Source organism: Pagrus pagrus (assembly GCF_965226575.1).
Source record: "Pagrus pagrus genome assembly, chromosome: 15".
NCBI lineage: Eukaryota > Metazoa > Chordata > Actinopteri > Spariformes > Sparidae > Pagrus > Pagrus pagrus.
The window spans coordinates 25426301-25444833 of NC_140199.1; the positions used below are offsets into that span (position 1 = coordinate 25426301).

Here is an 18533-nt window from a genome sequence, read left to right on the forward strand (position 1 = left end):
GTTAGCTCAGCTGGCAAATGATCAAGCATCAGTGGTCTGTTTGTAAAGATTGTGACAGTTTCCGAGTAAAACAGATCAGGATGGCTCAACAGCGACTGCTTCAGCACATTTACTGCCCACAATAGGAGCTAGGCCCACCCATGTCTGGACAAAGCGGTACCTTACCACCCCTCATCAGGTTGATTAGTGTTTTGGAAAGCTGGATTAGAGAGGAGACGATGTCTGCTCGTTTTCATTTTCACATTACTTGCACATGAGGGCCCGAATACAATAAATACAACAAGGGTAAATCTATATTTTGAATTTTATCAGAATTGCATCATCCACAGTCATGAATATAATATTTTTATTGTATGAGCGCTGCTTGTTATCTTTTCATTACATTTTTGAGTCGGCCGTGATAAAACACTGCTTATTTCAATGTTTTCAGGCTGGGACAGTCAGCATAGATAAGGGACAAATATAGCTCGCAGTGCCTGGCTGCAAACTTAAGAAGCAAAAATGTGTCAGCTTTTTTATTTTATTGTCTTTTCCTTCAGCAGTAAAACCAAGATTTGGGTCTCGGTGCTGAATGCTGTCCTTGTCATGTTCCTCCTCCAAGTATGCGGACCGGCAATATCCTGCAGCAAAAAGCCACACTTTACCCAGAGTTCATAGGTCTGTGGTGTTGTGTCACAGAACCAAATATCATAGTAAACTAATACCAACCTTAAAACTAAAACTCATGCGACAAAACATTTTAGTTAACTGAAAAATAAAAACTAGGGGGCACTTCATCAGCTTAGTTTGTAGGGAGTTAAAAAATATAATAAAACAAGACTTTTGTAAGAAAAATGATATTGTGTTCTTACTTACATAACTAACTAAAATTAAAATAATAACAGGAAATTGGCGTTAAGTTTAGTATTGCATTTCAGTACAATAAGCATCCTGTTCCGAACGTTTTAAACCTTGCCCAACTAAGACATATTATTTAAAAATACCCTGAAACTAATAGAGCTACAGTGATTATTGATTTGTGGTTGGATTAACTGACAATCATTTGGATAAGCAGTTAATCGACTTCATCAATATTTTTAAGACAAAAAAGTCCAAATTCTCTGATTCCAGCCTCTTAAATGACAACATTTGCTGGTTTCTTCACTCCTCTATGACAATAAACTGAATCTCTTTTGGACAAAACAAGACATTTGAGGATGTCATCTTACATTTTAGCAAATACTTGTCGACATTTTTCACATTTTTCTGGCGTTTTATAGATCAAATAGCTAGTTGACAAATAGAGAAAATAATCTAGCAGCAGCCCTTAAAACTAACACTAGACTTCTAATAACTAAACTAAAACTAAACCCTTTTAAACTGGAACAGGCAAAGCCACTCTCAAAGTGAACTGAAAGTAACCTGAACTGGAAACAAATTAAAAATGTAATAAAAATTAAACTAATGAATAATACAAAACTGTAATAACTCTGTGACAGAGAGCCTCCACTGAACTCCCACAATAAATCTTTAATGTGGCTTGTTGAGTTGGCCTCACTTTAACAGCTGAACAGTATCACTAAAAATAATGTCGCCCTCTAGCTATGGTACATATGCATAATGGACATTATGGTAACTCAATGCAGTAGCAGCAGCTTCCTATAAAGCCCCATTCAATATTCTGCAGATACACTGCAGTTTTCCAAAGGAAGCGTATATAGACTCATGTGGTGGATGTCGGGTGGAGGATGGATATGATGGTTGAGTTGAATAATTTTCCCCTCCAACGCTGTCAGCGCTCTTTCATGGGATGGTCACATGCATCGTCTCATCTTCTCCAGGCTGGCATAATCCCAGTGAGGGGTCCTCCCTTCTGTCTCATGGACGCAAGCACACACACACACATAATATCATGCGCGCACTCGCACACAAAGAGGTGAAGACACATGCACACACGCGTACACGCTGTGGCATTTAAGCTCTTGCTGTGCCTTAAGGACATGGTCTAATATTCTCCATCCCTCCACTCCTCTTTCTCTTCAGCTGCTCTCTCTCTCTCTCTCTCTCGCTCTCATTCTGTCTCTGCCACAAGCCATTTTCTGCCACCTCCTAATGCTCCTCATGTCCCACGGGGAGGAGGCTATCTCTAATATTCTCTCCTCCTTCCATCTCCTGTCATCATCACCTTTCTATCTCCTCCCTCTTTGTCTCCTCCTCTGTCCTTTTGGAGTCCTCTGCGAACATTCAAGGTCACAGTCACAGTGTTGATCTCTTGGGAAGGCTGCCATTAGACACAGGATGCTGCAGAGGAAGGGAAGGGTGCCCTGCCCTTCCAGTATCTAGAGCGAACTGTGCGTCTCGCACCGTAACTCCACCTCTGCGAGGACGGTTTAATTCGGCAATGACACATCCCTAATAATGCACACAAAGCTAAAATAGATCTTTTCATGAATTAATGATGCCATAAAGAAACTTTTTGGAGGAGATTTTTCAGACAGGTTGTCGTGTCCGTCTGTAACGGATCCCTATGGGCCTCCTCTTCATCTCCCACTGACAGATGCTCATTTTAGGAGCTGTCATTCTGTCAGACCTGAGAGGCTTTCCTTCATGCCCACCCCCTCCCACCGTCTCCCCCTTCAATCACTGTGTCTGTTGCCTAGGTACGACAATATGTGTGCGAATCTGTCTCCTGAGGGCCACAAGGGTTAAATGGAGCCAATTTCAGGTTCAGCATCAACGGTTGTAGTTTGATTTATGACATTGAATTTCTTTACAGAGATAAAAATCATTGTGTATGTGTTTGCGTGTGTGTGTGTGTGTGTGATTGTGTAGGGTGGGGGAGATCTGTCCGTTTATTTATGATCATTTCTTGGAGTCATATAAGTTATATAAGATGAGATAATGCTCTGTACACTGTCTGTAAGACTTGATATGATCGTAGGTTTAATTTTTTCCATTAAATTGATAAATTGATTAATACCCAAACTTAGCAAAACCAAATGAACTATGTCATTTTTTAACATTAAGTAAATAAATACTAGTGCAGCAACTATTGATTATTCAACTATTCATTATCGATTAATGTGATATTTGTCTTTTCAACTAGTCAATTAATCCTTTGTTCTGTAAAATGTCAGAAAATAGTGAAAAATAGCCAAGGAAAAATGACTCGGAGCTTGTTTGAGTTCACTTTTTAAAGTTAAGTGGAACTTCTACATAAACATAAAGTTTATTAATCAAGTATTATACTTAAAAGTAGTGCATTTCAAATGGTTGCACTACACACTGTACACATCTAGCAATTTACTTTTAAATAACTAACATATATGTGACACTTAAAATTCAATCTTTTAGTGGAAAAGTTATATTTAATTAAAATACAATGTTTAAACCATCACTATTTTCCTGAGTGTAGGTCTGCTTGTTGTGTGTTGTCAGCACCTGTCCTGTTGGCGATGTCAACGTTCATTTTAAACTGAGTCAGCGCTCTAAAAAGTGTTACATTTCACACCGTGCTTGTATTTTCACACGTCAAATTCAGGCAGCGTCCCAGTAGTAATGCCTTTCAAGTTTTGCTATGTCTGACTCAAATAAACAAGAAGCTTTCGCACCATCTTTGTTATAGGCAAACAAAATGCTGATAGAATCGTGATTCAGTCTCTGTCAATCTCTTTCCATCAACCAGAGTCGTGCCTGTTTCCTTGAAGCTAAATCTACCCCTCTCACCTTAAAGAGGAAAGTGCTCTGCCAGGCGCTACCTGTCATGGCTGACAGACGCAATAAGATAGCAACAGGAAGTTCCTCCTCGGGGCTCCTGGGGAAGTGGCTCCTGTAGTGCTCCGAACAATCATTAGTCATGATGTCAGCAACAGTATTGACAATGGAAATTTGTAATGTCACTGATGAGTCCATTTTCTGCCAGATTTTTCTAGTGTTGCACCAGAATCAAGGAAATCTCACTCTTCTCGCACTTTTCTAGACCCAAGGCTGCCATCTGTGATACATCTCATCATCTGTAACTAAAGAAGAAAAACATCCCCTTGAAAATATAAAAATCTAACAAATTTTGATTTGTTTCTCTGAACTCAAGAGGCACAAGTTGTATAAGTTAATTTCTTTGCAAAGCATAGCTCAGGTGCATGTTGAATAATGAGAAATGTGGCTGAATGATAAAGATGAATCTTGAAGGACAGGTAGGTCATCGTTCTTCTACCGATCCTCTATTCACCCCAGAGACAGTCGCCGCGTGACCTTGGACGTTAACACAGAGGGAGCTGTGGGAGGAGAAGAAGAAGAGAGACAGAATCTGTTGAAGCTTATTTTCCCTCCTCCTCGCCACCAGACAAATCAGATATCAAAACTCTCCTGCCTTCTTTTCCTAAAAATAGGTATGTTAAACAGCTACTAAAAGCAGATAAAGACGTGTTTAAAAGTCCTGCATTCCTAAAATACTACAATAGCGTTGATTGTAGACGTTTCATAAAAGAGCACTAGCTCGTACTTTATCTCTCACATCTTATATCTCCGTCATTCTTTTTTGGTCTTACACTCTTCCCCATTAGACTTCACCAAAATCGAGTGTGACTGGGAGTCTACAGTGAATTGGGATGATGAAAACAACTCCGACACACACCAGTGCACAACTTACTCAGGCTTCAGCTTGTATCCTGCCTGTTTTTGTCCTTCGCTCTCATAATTCATGAGTTGCATATTTGAAGTCGGGGTATAATTGGCCCTGTTCTGTTGACAGCCAACCATGCTAAACTCTGTTGCACTCTGCTCATCTGTTTTGCTTATAAAAATAGGGCTATTTCGATGCTTGATGCTCTAATTAGGAGAGTGCGATCGTAACGGAGGTGGCAATTAGCATACGTGTCATTGGAAAGTCTGTTCAGAGGCGAGCTATCAGCAGACTGAGCCTCAGACAGTCTCAGTCTTTCCAGTAGTTTGATAGTCTCAGACTGGATTGTCTTTAGTGAAGGTTGTCTCAGACCCGAATCTCTAAAATATCAAAAAAAAAAATATATATATATATTTTCTGTCAACAACATATATCCACTGTTTGTTATTCTTTGTTAGTCCTTTATTCATGTTCTGAGAACAAAAAAGTGTGGCTCCTTTTATAATTTATTACCATCGACTTTACAGAGCTGTCCACGTTTGGTAATTCATGTCCAACTGGTGAGAATGCACTGGTATCATTTGGTATGCCTGTGCTACATCTGTTCACTCACACTGGGAATCAGTAGTCCGGGTTGGGTTATGCAGCGTGTGACCAGAATACAGAGTGTGTTCTTCTCTTTTCTGACGGGATGTCAGATCATACCTCCACCTGCGTAGCCGTCTAGAGGCCCCTGCTATTTGAGGCGGAAAGGGGAGACCCTGATGCGTACTGATATATGGATGTATGCCATCAAAGTTTAATGGAGGCGTCATTTGTTGACACTCGCCCGGCGAGAGGCTCACACTCTCACCCCGTGCAGCGACACGTGATTCCGTTTCCTCTCATGTCTAAATCTGCATCGGGGCGAGACTCATGTGTGATAATGTAGGAGTATTTGTTATGAATGCAAATGCTTGTAGTGGATGCAAATGTTTGCTCTGCAGTGCAAACATTGTGACAATTTGCTGAGTGAGGGAATGTTGTAGAGTTGCATCTATTTCAAACATGAGCATTATTCTGTATGGAATATGAATGAAGATGCTTAAGCTCTTGCTGTTTGTTTGAGACTTGCTATAAAAGGCGGATGTATAGAGTTATGGATTAAAGCCAAAGGAAAGCAGAAACAGTACACTGGTTTGGCCAGAGCTTTCCTTGGCTGTGGGCCTCTGAAATCCTTTCTGGCCGAGGCATCAATCGGACATTTTGGAGCTCCTCTTTCTGGCTAACCTAGAGCCAGGCCGGATTAATGAACAAGCTTATCCTGATGCCACACAGTACTGACGGGCATTCTTGACTCCCCAGCGAGGATTCCCGCTCATGTAATCTTGGGGAACCCATTAGGATTCTTAGAAAGTGTTTTTTCCAGTGTTTGACAGAAAGAAAACCAGAGATGTTGTAGTCCAGATTTCTCACCTAACTATAATACCCGCAAGGATATTTGTTTTCCTGCCTTTGATGTAGACCTCTAGCAGCTCTGTAATAATAGCATGCAAATCAGATCACAACTGAGCTGCCTCATTAGCCCCAGGCTTTGGATTCTATTAATATTTTGCACAAGTCGATTTTCATTTTATTTTATAAATTAACTAAAATAGCTTCAGATTAAAAGTTCCAATTTCTCTCCATAATCTGTGAGCCAAGGCTTTAATGGAGATGATATGTGAGTCAGCCCAGTCTCATGTATGTAATAGACCTGCTGATCCACCAGAGGAAACAGTGTCATGTCTCACCTAGGTGGGAAAAGTGTGTGCCTGTATGACGTGTAGTACCAAATGTAGTATAAACTGCTAAACTGCACAGGGAGGAGAATGGGATGCAAGGAAAAGGTCAAACACAGGACTTTGACCGTGTGGGCCAGGGTTTGTGTCCCATGTGAAACCAATATTCAACTTCCTGTACTGAACTTACATCATGTAACACATCACATACCATGATCTTTTCTGACACCTAGCTAAAACATTTCTCAGCAAACTTTATTTTGAAAGCAACAAACAACAACAAATAATATGCCTGTCCTTTCCAAAACCATTGCAAATCACTGTTACTGTTACCATTCATCGCAAAAAAAACCCAAAACACTCAACAAAAACACAAATGCAACACTTTTGAAGTAAAAGATGTATTTTCTGTGCACACAAAAGAATGATTTCTCTCAAAGATACCCCAGCCACCTAACAGGTGAGGCGTGGTGTACTGAGATGCTGATTTAACAACATTATTATTGCACAGGTTTGCCTTGGACTGGTCACAATACAAGGACTCCCTCAACGAATATGCGCTTAAAGGTATAGTTGGTAATCCTGTTCAGAAACACTTTTTGTTATACTGGGTGAAATGGTCTTCCCACCCTGAGAGTAGTCCATACATAATGTGTTCAGGAAAAGGACTGAAATAAATCAGACCTCTGTGGCAGCTGCAGGCCTGTAAAAACTCTGACCAATCCCTGCCTCTCGGTCCGAGTTGAAAGAACCAATCAGATGCCTTCATGTCTCGTCCTGCCTGCACCCCCCTCTGTCCCCCCCTCCTCCCTGCGCGCACTCATCACGTGTCACCGTTGCCGGATATATTCAGCACACTGCATATGGAGTTAGCAGGAGATCCACACTCCAGGTCTCAAGGTGGCGGTAATGCACACCTAACAGTTGTTTGCCAACAGCCATAAAACAACAGAAGAAGAAGAAGAAACAGAGTTAGCAAGAGAGAACAATGGCAGAGAAAATGCAGCTAAAGTAGCACTTCCAGAAGTGATGCAGAGGTTGCTGTCTTTCTGTCGGAAAGGTAATTATTTGTTTTGCTTCGGGGGGATTTGTTATTTTCATGAAATATGTAACGTTAGCCAACTTAGCTACTTTTGTAGCTTGTATTAGCCCAATGCTAACAGCTCTCCTCTGCCCTGCTGACGGACTGTCTGATGCGCGTTCAAGTTTGTGGGGGCGGGGCTTTGGACGGAGCACTGACGGGAGGAGGAGAAGGGGATGGAGCTTAGACGGGGTGCCACTTTCAAATCTTGCTAGCTCTCCAACATTACCAACTATACCTTTAACTAAAACAGTTTAGTTTTCACGTCTAAAAAAGGAAAAACCATAAGTGTTGCATTTATATTATATAATAATATAATAGTTTAGTTTATCATATAACAATGCTATGCTCAAAGTTTGGTTTTGCTTAAGGGCATGGGAGAGGGTAATGGAAAGATCATGGTTAGGGTTAAAATAACTGCTTAGTTGATGTTAGAAGACTATCTTGATTATGGTCTTGATTAAGGGACATTTGTCATCATGGTTACATTTATAACCAGTTGGTTAAGGGACTAAAATATACAGCAGTCTTCTGGGTCATTGTGGGGACCCTTCCATATACAGTACCCTGACTTCTTCCATATGTGTGTGTTTTTTGTGGCTAATCCATGACATCACAGGACTTCCTCCTGTCAGCCATAACCACTACACCTGCTAACCAAGGCTTCAACAAGACAAACCCTTCTGGTTCTCACCAATAAACAGTTTCAAATTAATTTACATACAATCACTGTGTAGAGTATTGCTTCGTGATACCAGAACTGTAATAAATACATTTACTTTATGTAGACCACAGAGTGTTTTATTATTCATTACACTGTCAGAGAGGTATTACTTTGACTTTACGAGGTTGTTGTTTGTATTACATTGAAATATGTTTCTAATATTCCCCCACTCGTATTTGTAAATGGTGCTGGGTGAAATATCAGAAAGACCTTTAGATTTAATGCAGGCCAGTTCAACACCAGTGTCACTGACAGGTTTATACAATAAAGTCCCCACTGAATGCATATATCAATATTGAGATATGAAGTCAATAGAAAATATTTTATTTATATCCCCAAACTGTAACCAGAGATGTCCTCTGTATTCAGGTGTTTGTCTATACACAAAGGTGTGTCTTCGCTGCTCACCACCAAAAAAGAAAAGTCATCCTGATGACTTTGAACTGAAATGCAGAAGAGACAGGAAGCGTCTCACTACTCTCCTGTCCTGGGCAGTTGGCCTTAACGTGAAGCGATTATTCCATAGGGTGTGAGCCCACACCACATGTCTCTGAGACTCCACTCTCTCCCCATCACAGAGTGCACTTAAAGGACAGAGGAAGTCATTAGATAGGGTCAATGCTGGTGGAGGAAGTCGTTCAGCTTAGTTTTCGGGGCACTTCATAATATCCCTTTCATGGGCGAGCCGTGATGATCTCTCAAAATTCTTTCAACTGCCAAATAAACTGAGAGCGTCGGACTCACGCGTGTGTTTATTCATGTCAGTTAGTATTATTATGTGTGAACAGTTCTGATGGTGTCATGTGAGAGCTGCCACCTCTTGCCCACTTGCAGTACTGGAACCTGAAACCCGCACGCTTTGAAGTGCACACGGACACATGCACGATTTCTGGCTGCCCTCTTTTACACGTCCAGTGTTTCAGTGCGCCTGCTAAAGTGCACCTCGGAAAACATCTGACAGATTTAGCTTTGCACTTCAAATATAGAAGGGGATACACCAATGAAAACCTACACGGCTATTAAAGAGAAAACATAGACATCACGTCCGATGGCAGCTCCTCTGACATGATGCCGACATATTCCAGTTTGTTGCTAACGACAATGACTCACTGGTGCCATCTCTTCACATGTGAATCATGAAATTTAGACAGCCTCATTAGGTAGGTTACAACCATTACAGCTGCTGCAACAGCTAGACTTAGCAATCCTTCTCCTGCTGCTGTTTCTTTTTTTTTTATTTCACACTTTCTTCTGTAGGGAATGCCCCTCTGACATTATCATTGTAGATGTAGGTTTCCCCTGCGTGCTATTACATTGCTCCTGATTCGCAGTGGCGGTTGCTCGGTTGGTTGTCTTTAGTTGATTGTGGGTTTGAGGTCGACGGCTAGGCCTCGTAGACATTGTGTGAGAGAGGGAGAGAGGGTGGGGGGATGGGTTGGACCGGCATTCACAGTTGAATAACTGGGTCAGTTTAAGATGATGATGCTTCTTATCTCCTCAGCTCATCGCTGGGTGTTTCACTGTTCACTGCTCAGCTTTTTAGCCATACTTCTCTTCGGCCTTTTCTCCAGGCCTCTCTTTTCGCCTTTCTCTTCCTCAGCCCTTTTGACCCTGCTACATAGAAGCACAAACTAGCTCCAAGGAAATGTCAGTGTGCATGCATCTATATGCACTGTGTACACATGCACACATGCATGTAAGTGCTATGCTTAAAATTGTGCTTCTCTATGTCGGAGGGGGTTACAGTGCAGTGAAATCGTTCTGCATTAGGACTGAGCAGTGAGCAATATATCAAAATGATGTCTTTATCATGATATGAGACTATGTATCATTGGATTTTGGATATTGTTATATTGTGATAAGTGTTGTCTGTGTCTTTTCCTGGTTTTAAAGGCAGCATTACAGTAACAAGATGTCATTTTCTGAACTTGTGTTCACTTTCCTACCTGGTGTGATACTTGCCTTTACCCACTTAGTCATTATATCCACATTAAAAAAGTACTTCAGTAATTTAACTGTCAATCACAGACTCATGACAGTTGTTGAAAAGAAAAAGGAGAAAAAATTGATGCAACAGAACCAGAAAAATCGTCTTTTTGTATTCCATACATTCTTCTTCCTTATCAATACCTGATGACTACGTTAACCACAATGCAACATCAACCATGTACAGTTGTGGCAGGAGATAAAGGTTCACCTTGAACCTGAAAATTTACTAACACACTATCAGCAAACCATGCCATCTTGTGGGAAAAATGCATGTGTTAATTTCCTGTAGAGTCAATTTGAATCAGATAATGCACTCCGGTCAACTGCTCCCCTTCCTTTTCAGACCAATCAAGAGCTTCTCATACAAAAAGCCTGATGTTATCATCTAGTTCCAGCTTGAGCCTCCTCCCCCGTCTCCTTTGTGTGGAGCATCATTGATGTCTTCGGCTTGTAAGGTTATTCCAGCCCCGGACGACTCTGTGGCCAGGATTGCCATCGTCCTCCATTCAAGCAGCAAAACCATTAAAAATGCAAGGGTATGGGGGTGTTTACTTAATACCTCAGTAACAATGCATTGGATCAATCCAAAGGACCATCACATGAAAGTAATCAAGCTCCCATCATCAATAATGAATGGCACAATCAGCAGGGACAGTGGGCTCCTATTGTGAGAAGGCTGAATGGGAGAAAAGATCGCAGGGGAGGAAGTATTGTGCACCGCTACATTGGTCAGCTGTTGCAAAGATGATGATTATGATGACAGTGGTGATGATGATGGTGATGTGAGTGTTTGCAAGTGCAGTTTGCTGGAGGGTGTTATTGTGACACATGTCAGCATTTTTTCCAGGCATGTGGGACAAGAGGAACTGACATTTACTTTTAATGACTAATCCAAGGTCTTTATGTTTCTCACTGAATTTGAAAGGTTCTGTTTTTGTCTATGTTGTGCTATAGCTATACTATTCTCTCTGGGATTGCATTTATTTATTTATATTGTGATGCTGTGATGCATTACATGTCAGTATTATGCACAGTCCAAAAACAAATCCATGCTGATGTTGTTTCTGGAACATCATAATTGATGTTGCTCCAGGCCCATCATTGCTGCTCACCAACATGTTTTTATAATGTCAAAGCTTCAAAACATCAGGGGGAAGAGCGGAAAAAGAAATGCACATGGGTGAACTTTTGTTATGACCTAATGAGTTTTGTTTGTAGTTAGCACCTACATTATGCCTGACAAATTGCTACAGACCTGTGATTTGTATTTGTGACAGTGGTGTTGCACTGACAAACTGCCAATTTCTACATACATACATACATACATTTTTTAAAATCTTTTTTTGCTTCCATAACATACAGTATGTCCTCATTTGAGTCTAGTGGAAAGAAAACCAAAATAGCAACAAAACGAAAGAAAAGAAAATGCAAGTAGGCATTTATTTTAGTTCAGAATTCAGAAATATGCAAATGAATGCATATTTAATTACGCAGTGCCTTATTTCTATATTTTGTACTTCTAATACCAAAGATGATAGTCTTAGTGTAAGTAATCTGCTTTGAAAGTTTCATGCTGATATCTAGCAGTTAAAAATGTTACCTTTAATCTGTAGCCTCATATGTTTTAAGACTCAAGATTAAACAGCTTGTTTGGTGGATCAGCTGTTGCTGCTAGTTCTCCAGGTTCCCCTACCTTACTTCATATATAGTCATTGAAACATTATAAAGACCACAGTCCAGCAGGGTCACAATCTCACACAATGCAGCGTAGTACTTAAGGAGCGCATGTCAACCCCTGATAACTGCGGTCATCTCCAGCACCTCCTCTCAACACTCCACACACACATTGTGTGCGTACAGATGTGTGTCCTCTCTTTGCTTCCTATGATTGTGCTCTCATCACAATAGGCTGTATTTGCTGACCTGTGGTTAGCATTCATTATTCAGCGCTTGCTTTTAGAAAATGTCCAATGTTCTGAAACCTACAGGACGCAAGTCGTTGTTTAATTACAGATACTGTAACTAGTGTTGCCTTTTGTGTCCACTCCAACCCAACATGAGAGCTTGTTTCCCGCAGAGAGCACTAATGAGCAGAGCTGAAGACTTTTGCCTCTTTGCATGAAAATAATTTCTCTTTTGTTTGTGTCTTTCTCTCCTCAGGTGGTGTTAGTCTTTGCGCTCAGCATCGGGGCCCTTGGGATATACTTTATAGACTCCTCAGAGTGAGTATCAATTTCATAACATGTCTTCTGAAGTTACTATAAATTTCACACATGCTCCAACCGCTATACTGATCATGAAATATAGATAAAATGAACTTCGCATGTGTTTGTTGGATTCATGTACATTGGCCTACATACTGTATCTGAATGATAGGTGCACATGCGTCCTCCCTCGTCTCTACACGCTGCAGTCTCTGAAATGCAAATGCACATATTCACACCCCCACACAAGTACTCACAAGCAGTGATGCACACACATACAGTACGCACACACACATACACACACACATCTGCATCTGAAGATTTTTCAATGGGAGGCCTGTCAGTTTCCATGGTAACAGGAGACAGGCAGATACGGTACAGTATGTGTTGGGGAGCTTGTTCTATGTGTGAGTAAGTGTGTGTGTATTGTCAGTTTATGCGTATCCCTGGCTGGCAGTCACCCAGAGACAGATTGCAGGCCTGGCATCTCTCCGATAACCACTGCAGCTACTTTCACACCATCCAGACTCAAACTGTACTTTTAAAGGGAGAGTTTGGGATTATTTGAATTTTTCATTGCCTCATTGGTTTGATAAAGAGTCCCACAGTCAGAGTATGGCGGCAAAATGCTGAACTATCAGGTAAAAGGTGAACAGCAGCTAAAAACTTTACCTGTCAACACATTTTTGACATGTAATATGAAATACAGAAGGCTAATATATAAATATTATATTATTAGCATGATAGGAGTCTATATATATCATCTTAGATTCTGGATATCATTATATCCTGGTATGGCATTAAGTCTAGTCTTCTCCTGGTTTTAAAGGCTTTATTACAGTAAAGTGATGTAATTTTCTGAACTTATCAGACTGTTCTACTTGTTCTAATACTTACTTTACCCACTTAGTCATTAATTCCACATTAGTGATGATTATTCATCAAAAATCTCATTGTGTGTATAAATTGTGAAAGTACCGATAGTGATCCCTACAATGCTGTCACAATTATATTGTAGGGATGACACAATATTGTCAGAATGTCCATATAGGTATTTGGTCAGAAACAACAAACCCAGACCTAGCATTTATGAAGTGCTTTTGAGGAGATTTCAAATCATGTAGATATATTGTATGTTGCGATAAAGCCTAAAAATATCACAATATTATTTAAATATTGCCCAGCCCTACACACAACCTTTATATTATTATTATTGTTCTTGTTTTTTTATTATTTGTTTCACATGTAATGCTGTGGTTTAAATGTGTTGCCTGCTTTTGCTGCTGCTGTCCACAACACTGGCTGATGTTTTGCAAGAAACATCCGAACGCAGCAGTCAGATGTATCTTCCCCAGGCTGATTTAATTTAAGGTGCTACTTTATACTGTTCATGTTTGCTGAAGGCAGTTGTGCACCTCCTGACTTCAGAGCTGAAGCTTCTGTAGTCGACATTTCCCTTCATTTTCACAGCACTGAGCCTCAGAGTGCACTGATTCTAATTAAAGCAAAGGAGGCGATTTATTGTATTGTTCCCAATTATGTAGAAGTTGTTACACGTGCCTCTGGCAATGAGATCACAGAGGATGTGTCACAGTGCCCTACACACATACCCTGTGCATTTGACTGCATTTTGCAGTATTTTATGCACCGTTTATTTACCAAAATAAAGCCTCAAATCTTTGCTGTACTGCCTGCGGTTATGGGGTGTTGATTGGAAAGAGACCATAACGAATTGACCATAAAACTGTATGATACTTTTTCATCATATTCTGTTCCTCTGTTGGCTGGTTTTCCATATGTTATCTCTTAGTAATGGCTAGCACCCTGCAGTTTGTTTTCACTTTGATACAACATCTGTGAACTTTGAAATTGTGCTCCTGAGGGAACAGAGTCTAAAACAGGGCTGTAGATGTAAAAGTCTCTAAATAAGTAAATCTAAAATGCAATCCAACTTCCACAGTCTTATCTCAGCAGCAGTGGGAAATTATTCCTGGCTTGAATCCAGTCACCCATTTGCACCTGAAGATAACAACCTTTACTTCCTCCTCCACATCCCTTCCTCTCATTATTTATTCCTCTATCGCTCTGCGCCTGTTTTCGTCTCTGACACATTTTCATTAGAAAAAGGGAATCAAGAGACAAATGATATATTTCCTATAATACTCAGGTGAGGGATGCAGAGTTATTTCCTGAAACACTCACTGGGCATGTAAATCAATAATAATAATAATAATAATAATAATAATAATAATAATAATAATAATAATAATAATAATCAATGAATGACTCAAATCTTGCTACAAAGAAGTGGTGGGGTGCAGGCACTAGGCTCTTATTGCAGTTAGGGTGAAATGAAACCTTCAATAAGTCATCAATGTAAATGACAGTTGTACCACACTGTTTACATGTTGCACTGTATTGTGTGCTTCACTGATGGAAAGGTTACAGTATAATGCATGCAAATGATATCCAGAATGACTTTGATGTCATAAACAAGCCAATCCTAGGCTATTCAGTTAAAAATCGACTTGCGCCTGATTCTTAAAACCAGGAATTGTTGGTTGGCCAGACATTTTCCTCAGCCTGTTTGCCACAATTTTACATTTCAGGGTGGACGGTGACATATTTTCAGTCCAGCACCTGTTGCTTACTTGCTGACTGCCAATAGCCAGATGTTTGAAAAGCTGCTAAGCATGGTCGGAACTGCATCACACGTGGATAATGTTGGTTTGGGAAGAAAAACAGGATCTGCACATCCCACCTACTGTAATCATTGCTACGCATGTGAGTCTCTCAACAAGGATGAGAGAAAAGCAAAGGGAGGTGGCTCACTCATTAGCAGTGGTGGAAAAAATAAATATTACTCAATCACAATTAAAATTACTGATATTAAAGAGCAGAGTATTAGTTCATTTTTAACGGTTAATGTAAAATTAGCAATAGCAGCATTCAATCAAAGGGGTTTCTGTTTCATCAGTCCAGATGTCTCCCAACTCCTGTGCTGCTCTGCTCAGTGGTCATGGTCACCTCTCCAAGTTTTATGTTTTTTGTCTGTATGTCACAGTCTTCATTGGCCCGTTTTTGATCTGATAGCTTTATTGACAACAAATATGCAGATGAAAGGTTTAGATATGAATTCAAATAGAACCAAGTTATCATTTATGATTTTAAAAGTAACTAAGTACTGCAGATTACATGGTGTGCAGCATACTTAAGTATGAGTGAAATTATAGACTTGAAAAATTAATTATAGTAATTTCAGTAAATGTCACCATCAAAAGTTTGAATGTCTTCTGGATGCAGTCTGATGAAATATATACAATAAGGAGTGTATAGTGACTCATATGTACTATAAGCATATACTGTATGTGTGAGACATACATGGACACACAATATACACTAGTGTGGCACTAGTAGTTTGCATATGTCATCATATATCAGATGCATGTATGCTGGGCCACTAAGAGGTTGCTTCTGGGCAGGATGTGGCCTGCGGTCTGCATACTGAATAGGCCGGGGTTAACCTGACACTTGAACATGCTTCCTTGACAGATATGCAAACATCAATAAATTATCTACGAAACAACAAGGGAGGAAGGTTGAAAGCATAAAGTTTGCTGCCATAATATCAAACCTGCAGGGCAACAAAAGGGAGAAGAGTTAAGAACTGTGTTTGCTGTCCTGCAGAGCTGTAGCTCCTCTGACAGTAATATTTCTCCAACAAATCTTGTATGTTACAGTACACATTTTAAGTGTATTTCTATGCGAGTCTACTTCCCTGAGGCATTGCCCTGTACTCTCTGTGCTCCCATTAAGCTAAAGCTCTCTCCACCCTCATCATCGTGATTAGCTCAAGCTTGTCACTTGAGTGTGCACATCCTCTCAGGGGGACTACTGATCAACCCAGCGCAGGTTCAGCCAACTCTAGGGGGCTTTGACATCCTAGACAGGGCCAGGCTTATGTTATAGCCATACTTTCACTACAGCAGCTGGAGCCTCTTATGCGCTATACACTCACTGTTACATGCCATAGAGCCGACCTGACACTAGATCTGCCTCAACTGCATATTGAGAAAAAGCTATTATTGTCCCTGCCACAATCTATTTGATGTAATGTCTAATGGTCTAACAGTTGCCAACCTCAAAATAATCAAACATTTGTCATGCTGGTCATCAGGGACAAATGGTTCCCAGTTATAAGAGTGAGAATCTAGCCGTCACAAGTAAACAGCGCTGTAGTCCAACAACAAGCTATAGAGCACAGGGCTGGATCTTAAATACATCAGAAATTGCATTTATGTCTCCAAAAAACAATATCCTCACTGACATATGCTCATCCTCTGATGATCACCTCGTATGTGGGACTCCATGTGCATTCACTGCATGCAAAAATGATCAGCCTCACGTTCATACCCTCACGCTCAAATGATACAAATGCTCTAAAGATGACCTTCTCTCCATCCAGCTTCCTTGCCACTAAATGTTAATGACTGAGGAAATCGATGAGCTGAGATTTATAGTTCACCCTTTTAATGGCAGTAATTACTCTGCCAAACATTGAGGGATACAGACTCATGAACTATTCAGGCTCTGTGGCTTGCTTTCCCCCCGCTTCTCTTCCAAACTGCCATTTTGGCCATCGATGGAGTGAACATCATTCTGAAATCGTCTGTGAAAAAGGCAAAAGTAATGGGAAGGATTACGGCTCGGCCCCTGTGGTAACAGCAGAAAAGAGACATGCGGTGGAATAAGTGCATGTGGGCCGGACCTTGGGAGGCTGAGAGATGCACGATGGGCTTTTACGTCTACTTCAGTGAAGCGGGGTAGCCCCTTGGGGCAAGGACAAAAACGCATACATACACACAGTGGGTAAATGCTGAAGAAAGCGTACCTTTCTGGTGGCCAGGCTCCAGTCTCCCAGGAGCTGTTTTGTTTCTAGCTTTTTGACAGGTGGGGCTTTCCTATCGCAGGAGCTATGTTGGCTAATATCCTGCAGTAAAGATCCGCAGAAAAACACGGCAAAGCCTTCTGTGGAAGCAGGTAGACAGATTTTGAAAGGAGGGAATTGTTAATTGGCTGCCCTCCCAGTTGAGCACAGAGATTACTAGTCATTGACTTGGCAACCGTGTTGTTGTTAAGAGGACTGCTTTTTTTTAATGAATGGGAATGAATATGAGAATGACCGTCCATCTGTTTGTTTTGACAAAGTGGTTGTTTACCACAGTTCTGTGCAACACATAATAATGCATGAAAAGACAGCGCCTTCTCTGTTCCTCTGCAGCAGACTTCACTTGCCAAACTGATGCTATTTTGGTGATATTTTCAATGGGAGGATACTGCGTCCTCTCCCGCCCACATCTGAATCTGCTTTAATACCTTGGCTCATCCCTCATCCTTCATCCCTTCTTTTCCCCTCCTCTGTGCTCCCATGAAACAAATAGAGAGGAATGTAGGACAAAGTCTCTGCAGGCTACTCTTAAAGGAATGCCCTTGTTCCTGCTCCACTTCTGTTTCTATTTCTCTCCTCTCTCGATCCCTCTCCGTCGCACGTACCACCTATTGTGTGCGCACACTTGCATAGTCACGTTAACTCGCACAAGAGCGCACACGCACGGACACGCAAACACGATTTCGTCTCTAAAAGGAGTCATAAGCAGCGGCCTGTGCCTGTAACTCTATCATTAGTGTGCGATCAATGTCAGCACTGAAAAAAGAAGCAGAGCCTGATGACTAATTAATGGGGTAAGGTGAGAAATATGGCTGAGCAGTGAGACAAGCTTGGCAGACACTGTGGCGATGCAGGGTAACCTATGAGGACGTCTCCTTCTCGGGGTGTTCGGTCTGGATGGAGCACCTGAGTCTCCGCCTGGATCAGAGAAGACTTAATTCTCGGTTGACACCATCCCCAAGTGGCTTCAGATTTAAATCCACAAACTGTGGCAGGAAGAAATCGCTCATTTGAAAATCAAATATCCAGAAATTAACTAAAATCCCTCCGTTTTCTTTTCCACACACTTTTAGGAGGATTTTAATCGGCATTTGCTCCGATAAAAGACAGAATATGAAATGTCAACATTACACTCATAGATAATGAGCTTTTGTGAGTGTTATGGAACATCGCAGTTCTCTCTGATTATTGAGCCTCTCCCTGTAGACTGCAAAAATTAAGCTTTTT

At 40.9% G+C, this 18533-nt stretch overlaps 1 protein-coding gene across 8 annotated transcripts in view; it reads left to right on the forward strand.

The window, feature by feature from the left end:
* kcnma1a (potassium large conductance calcium-activated channel, subfamily M, alpha member 1a) overlaps positions 1–18533 on the forward strand; it is a 159027-nt gene that overhangs the window by 58012 nt on the left and 82482 nt on the right. For all 8 annotated transcript variants that reach the window (XM_084375204.1, XM_084375205.1, XM_084375206.1 and 5 more), the window contains exon 3: positions 12315–12376. In XM_084375204.1, coding sequence (XP_084231330.1) covers positions 12315–12376 — 62 coding nt within the window. The remainder of the gene's footprint in view (positions 1–12314; positions 12377–18533) is intronic.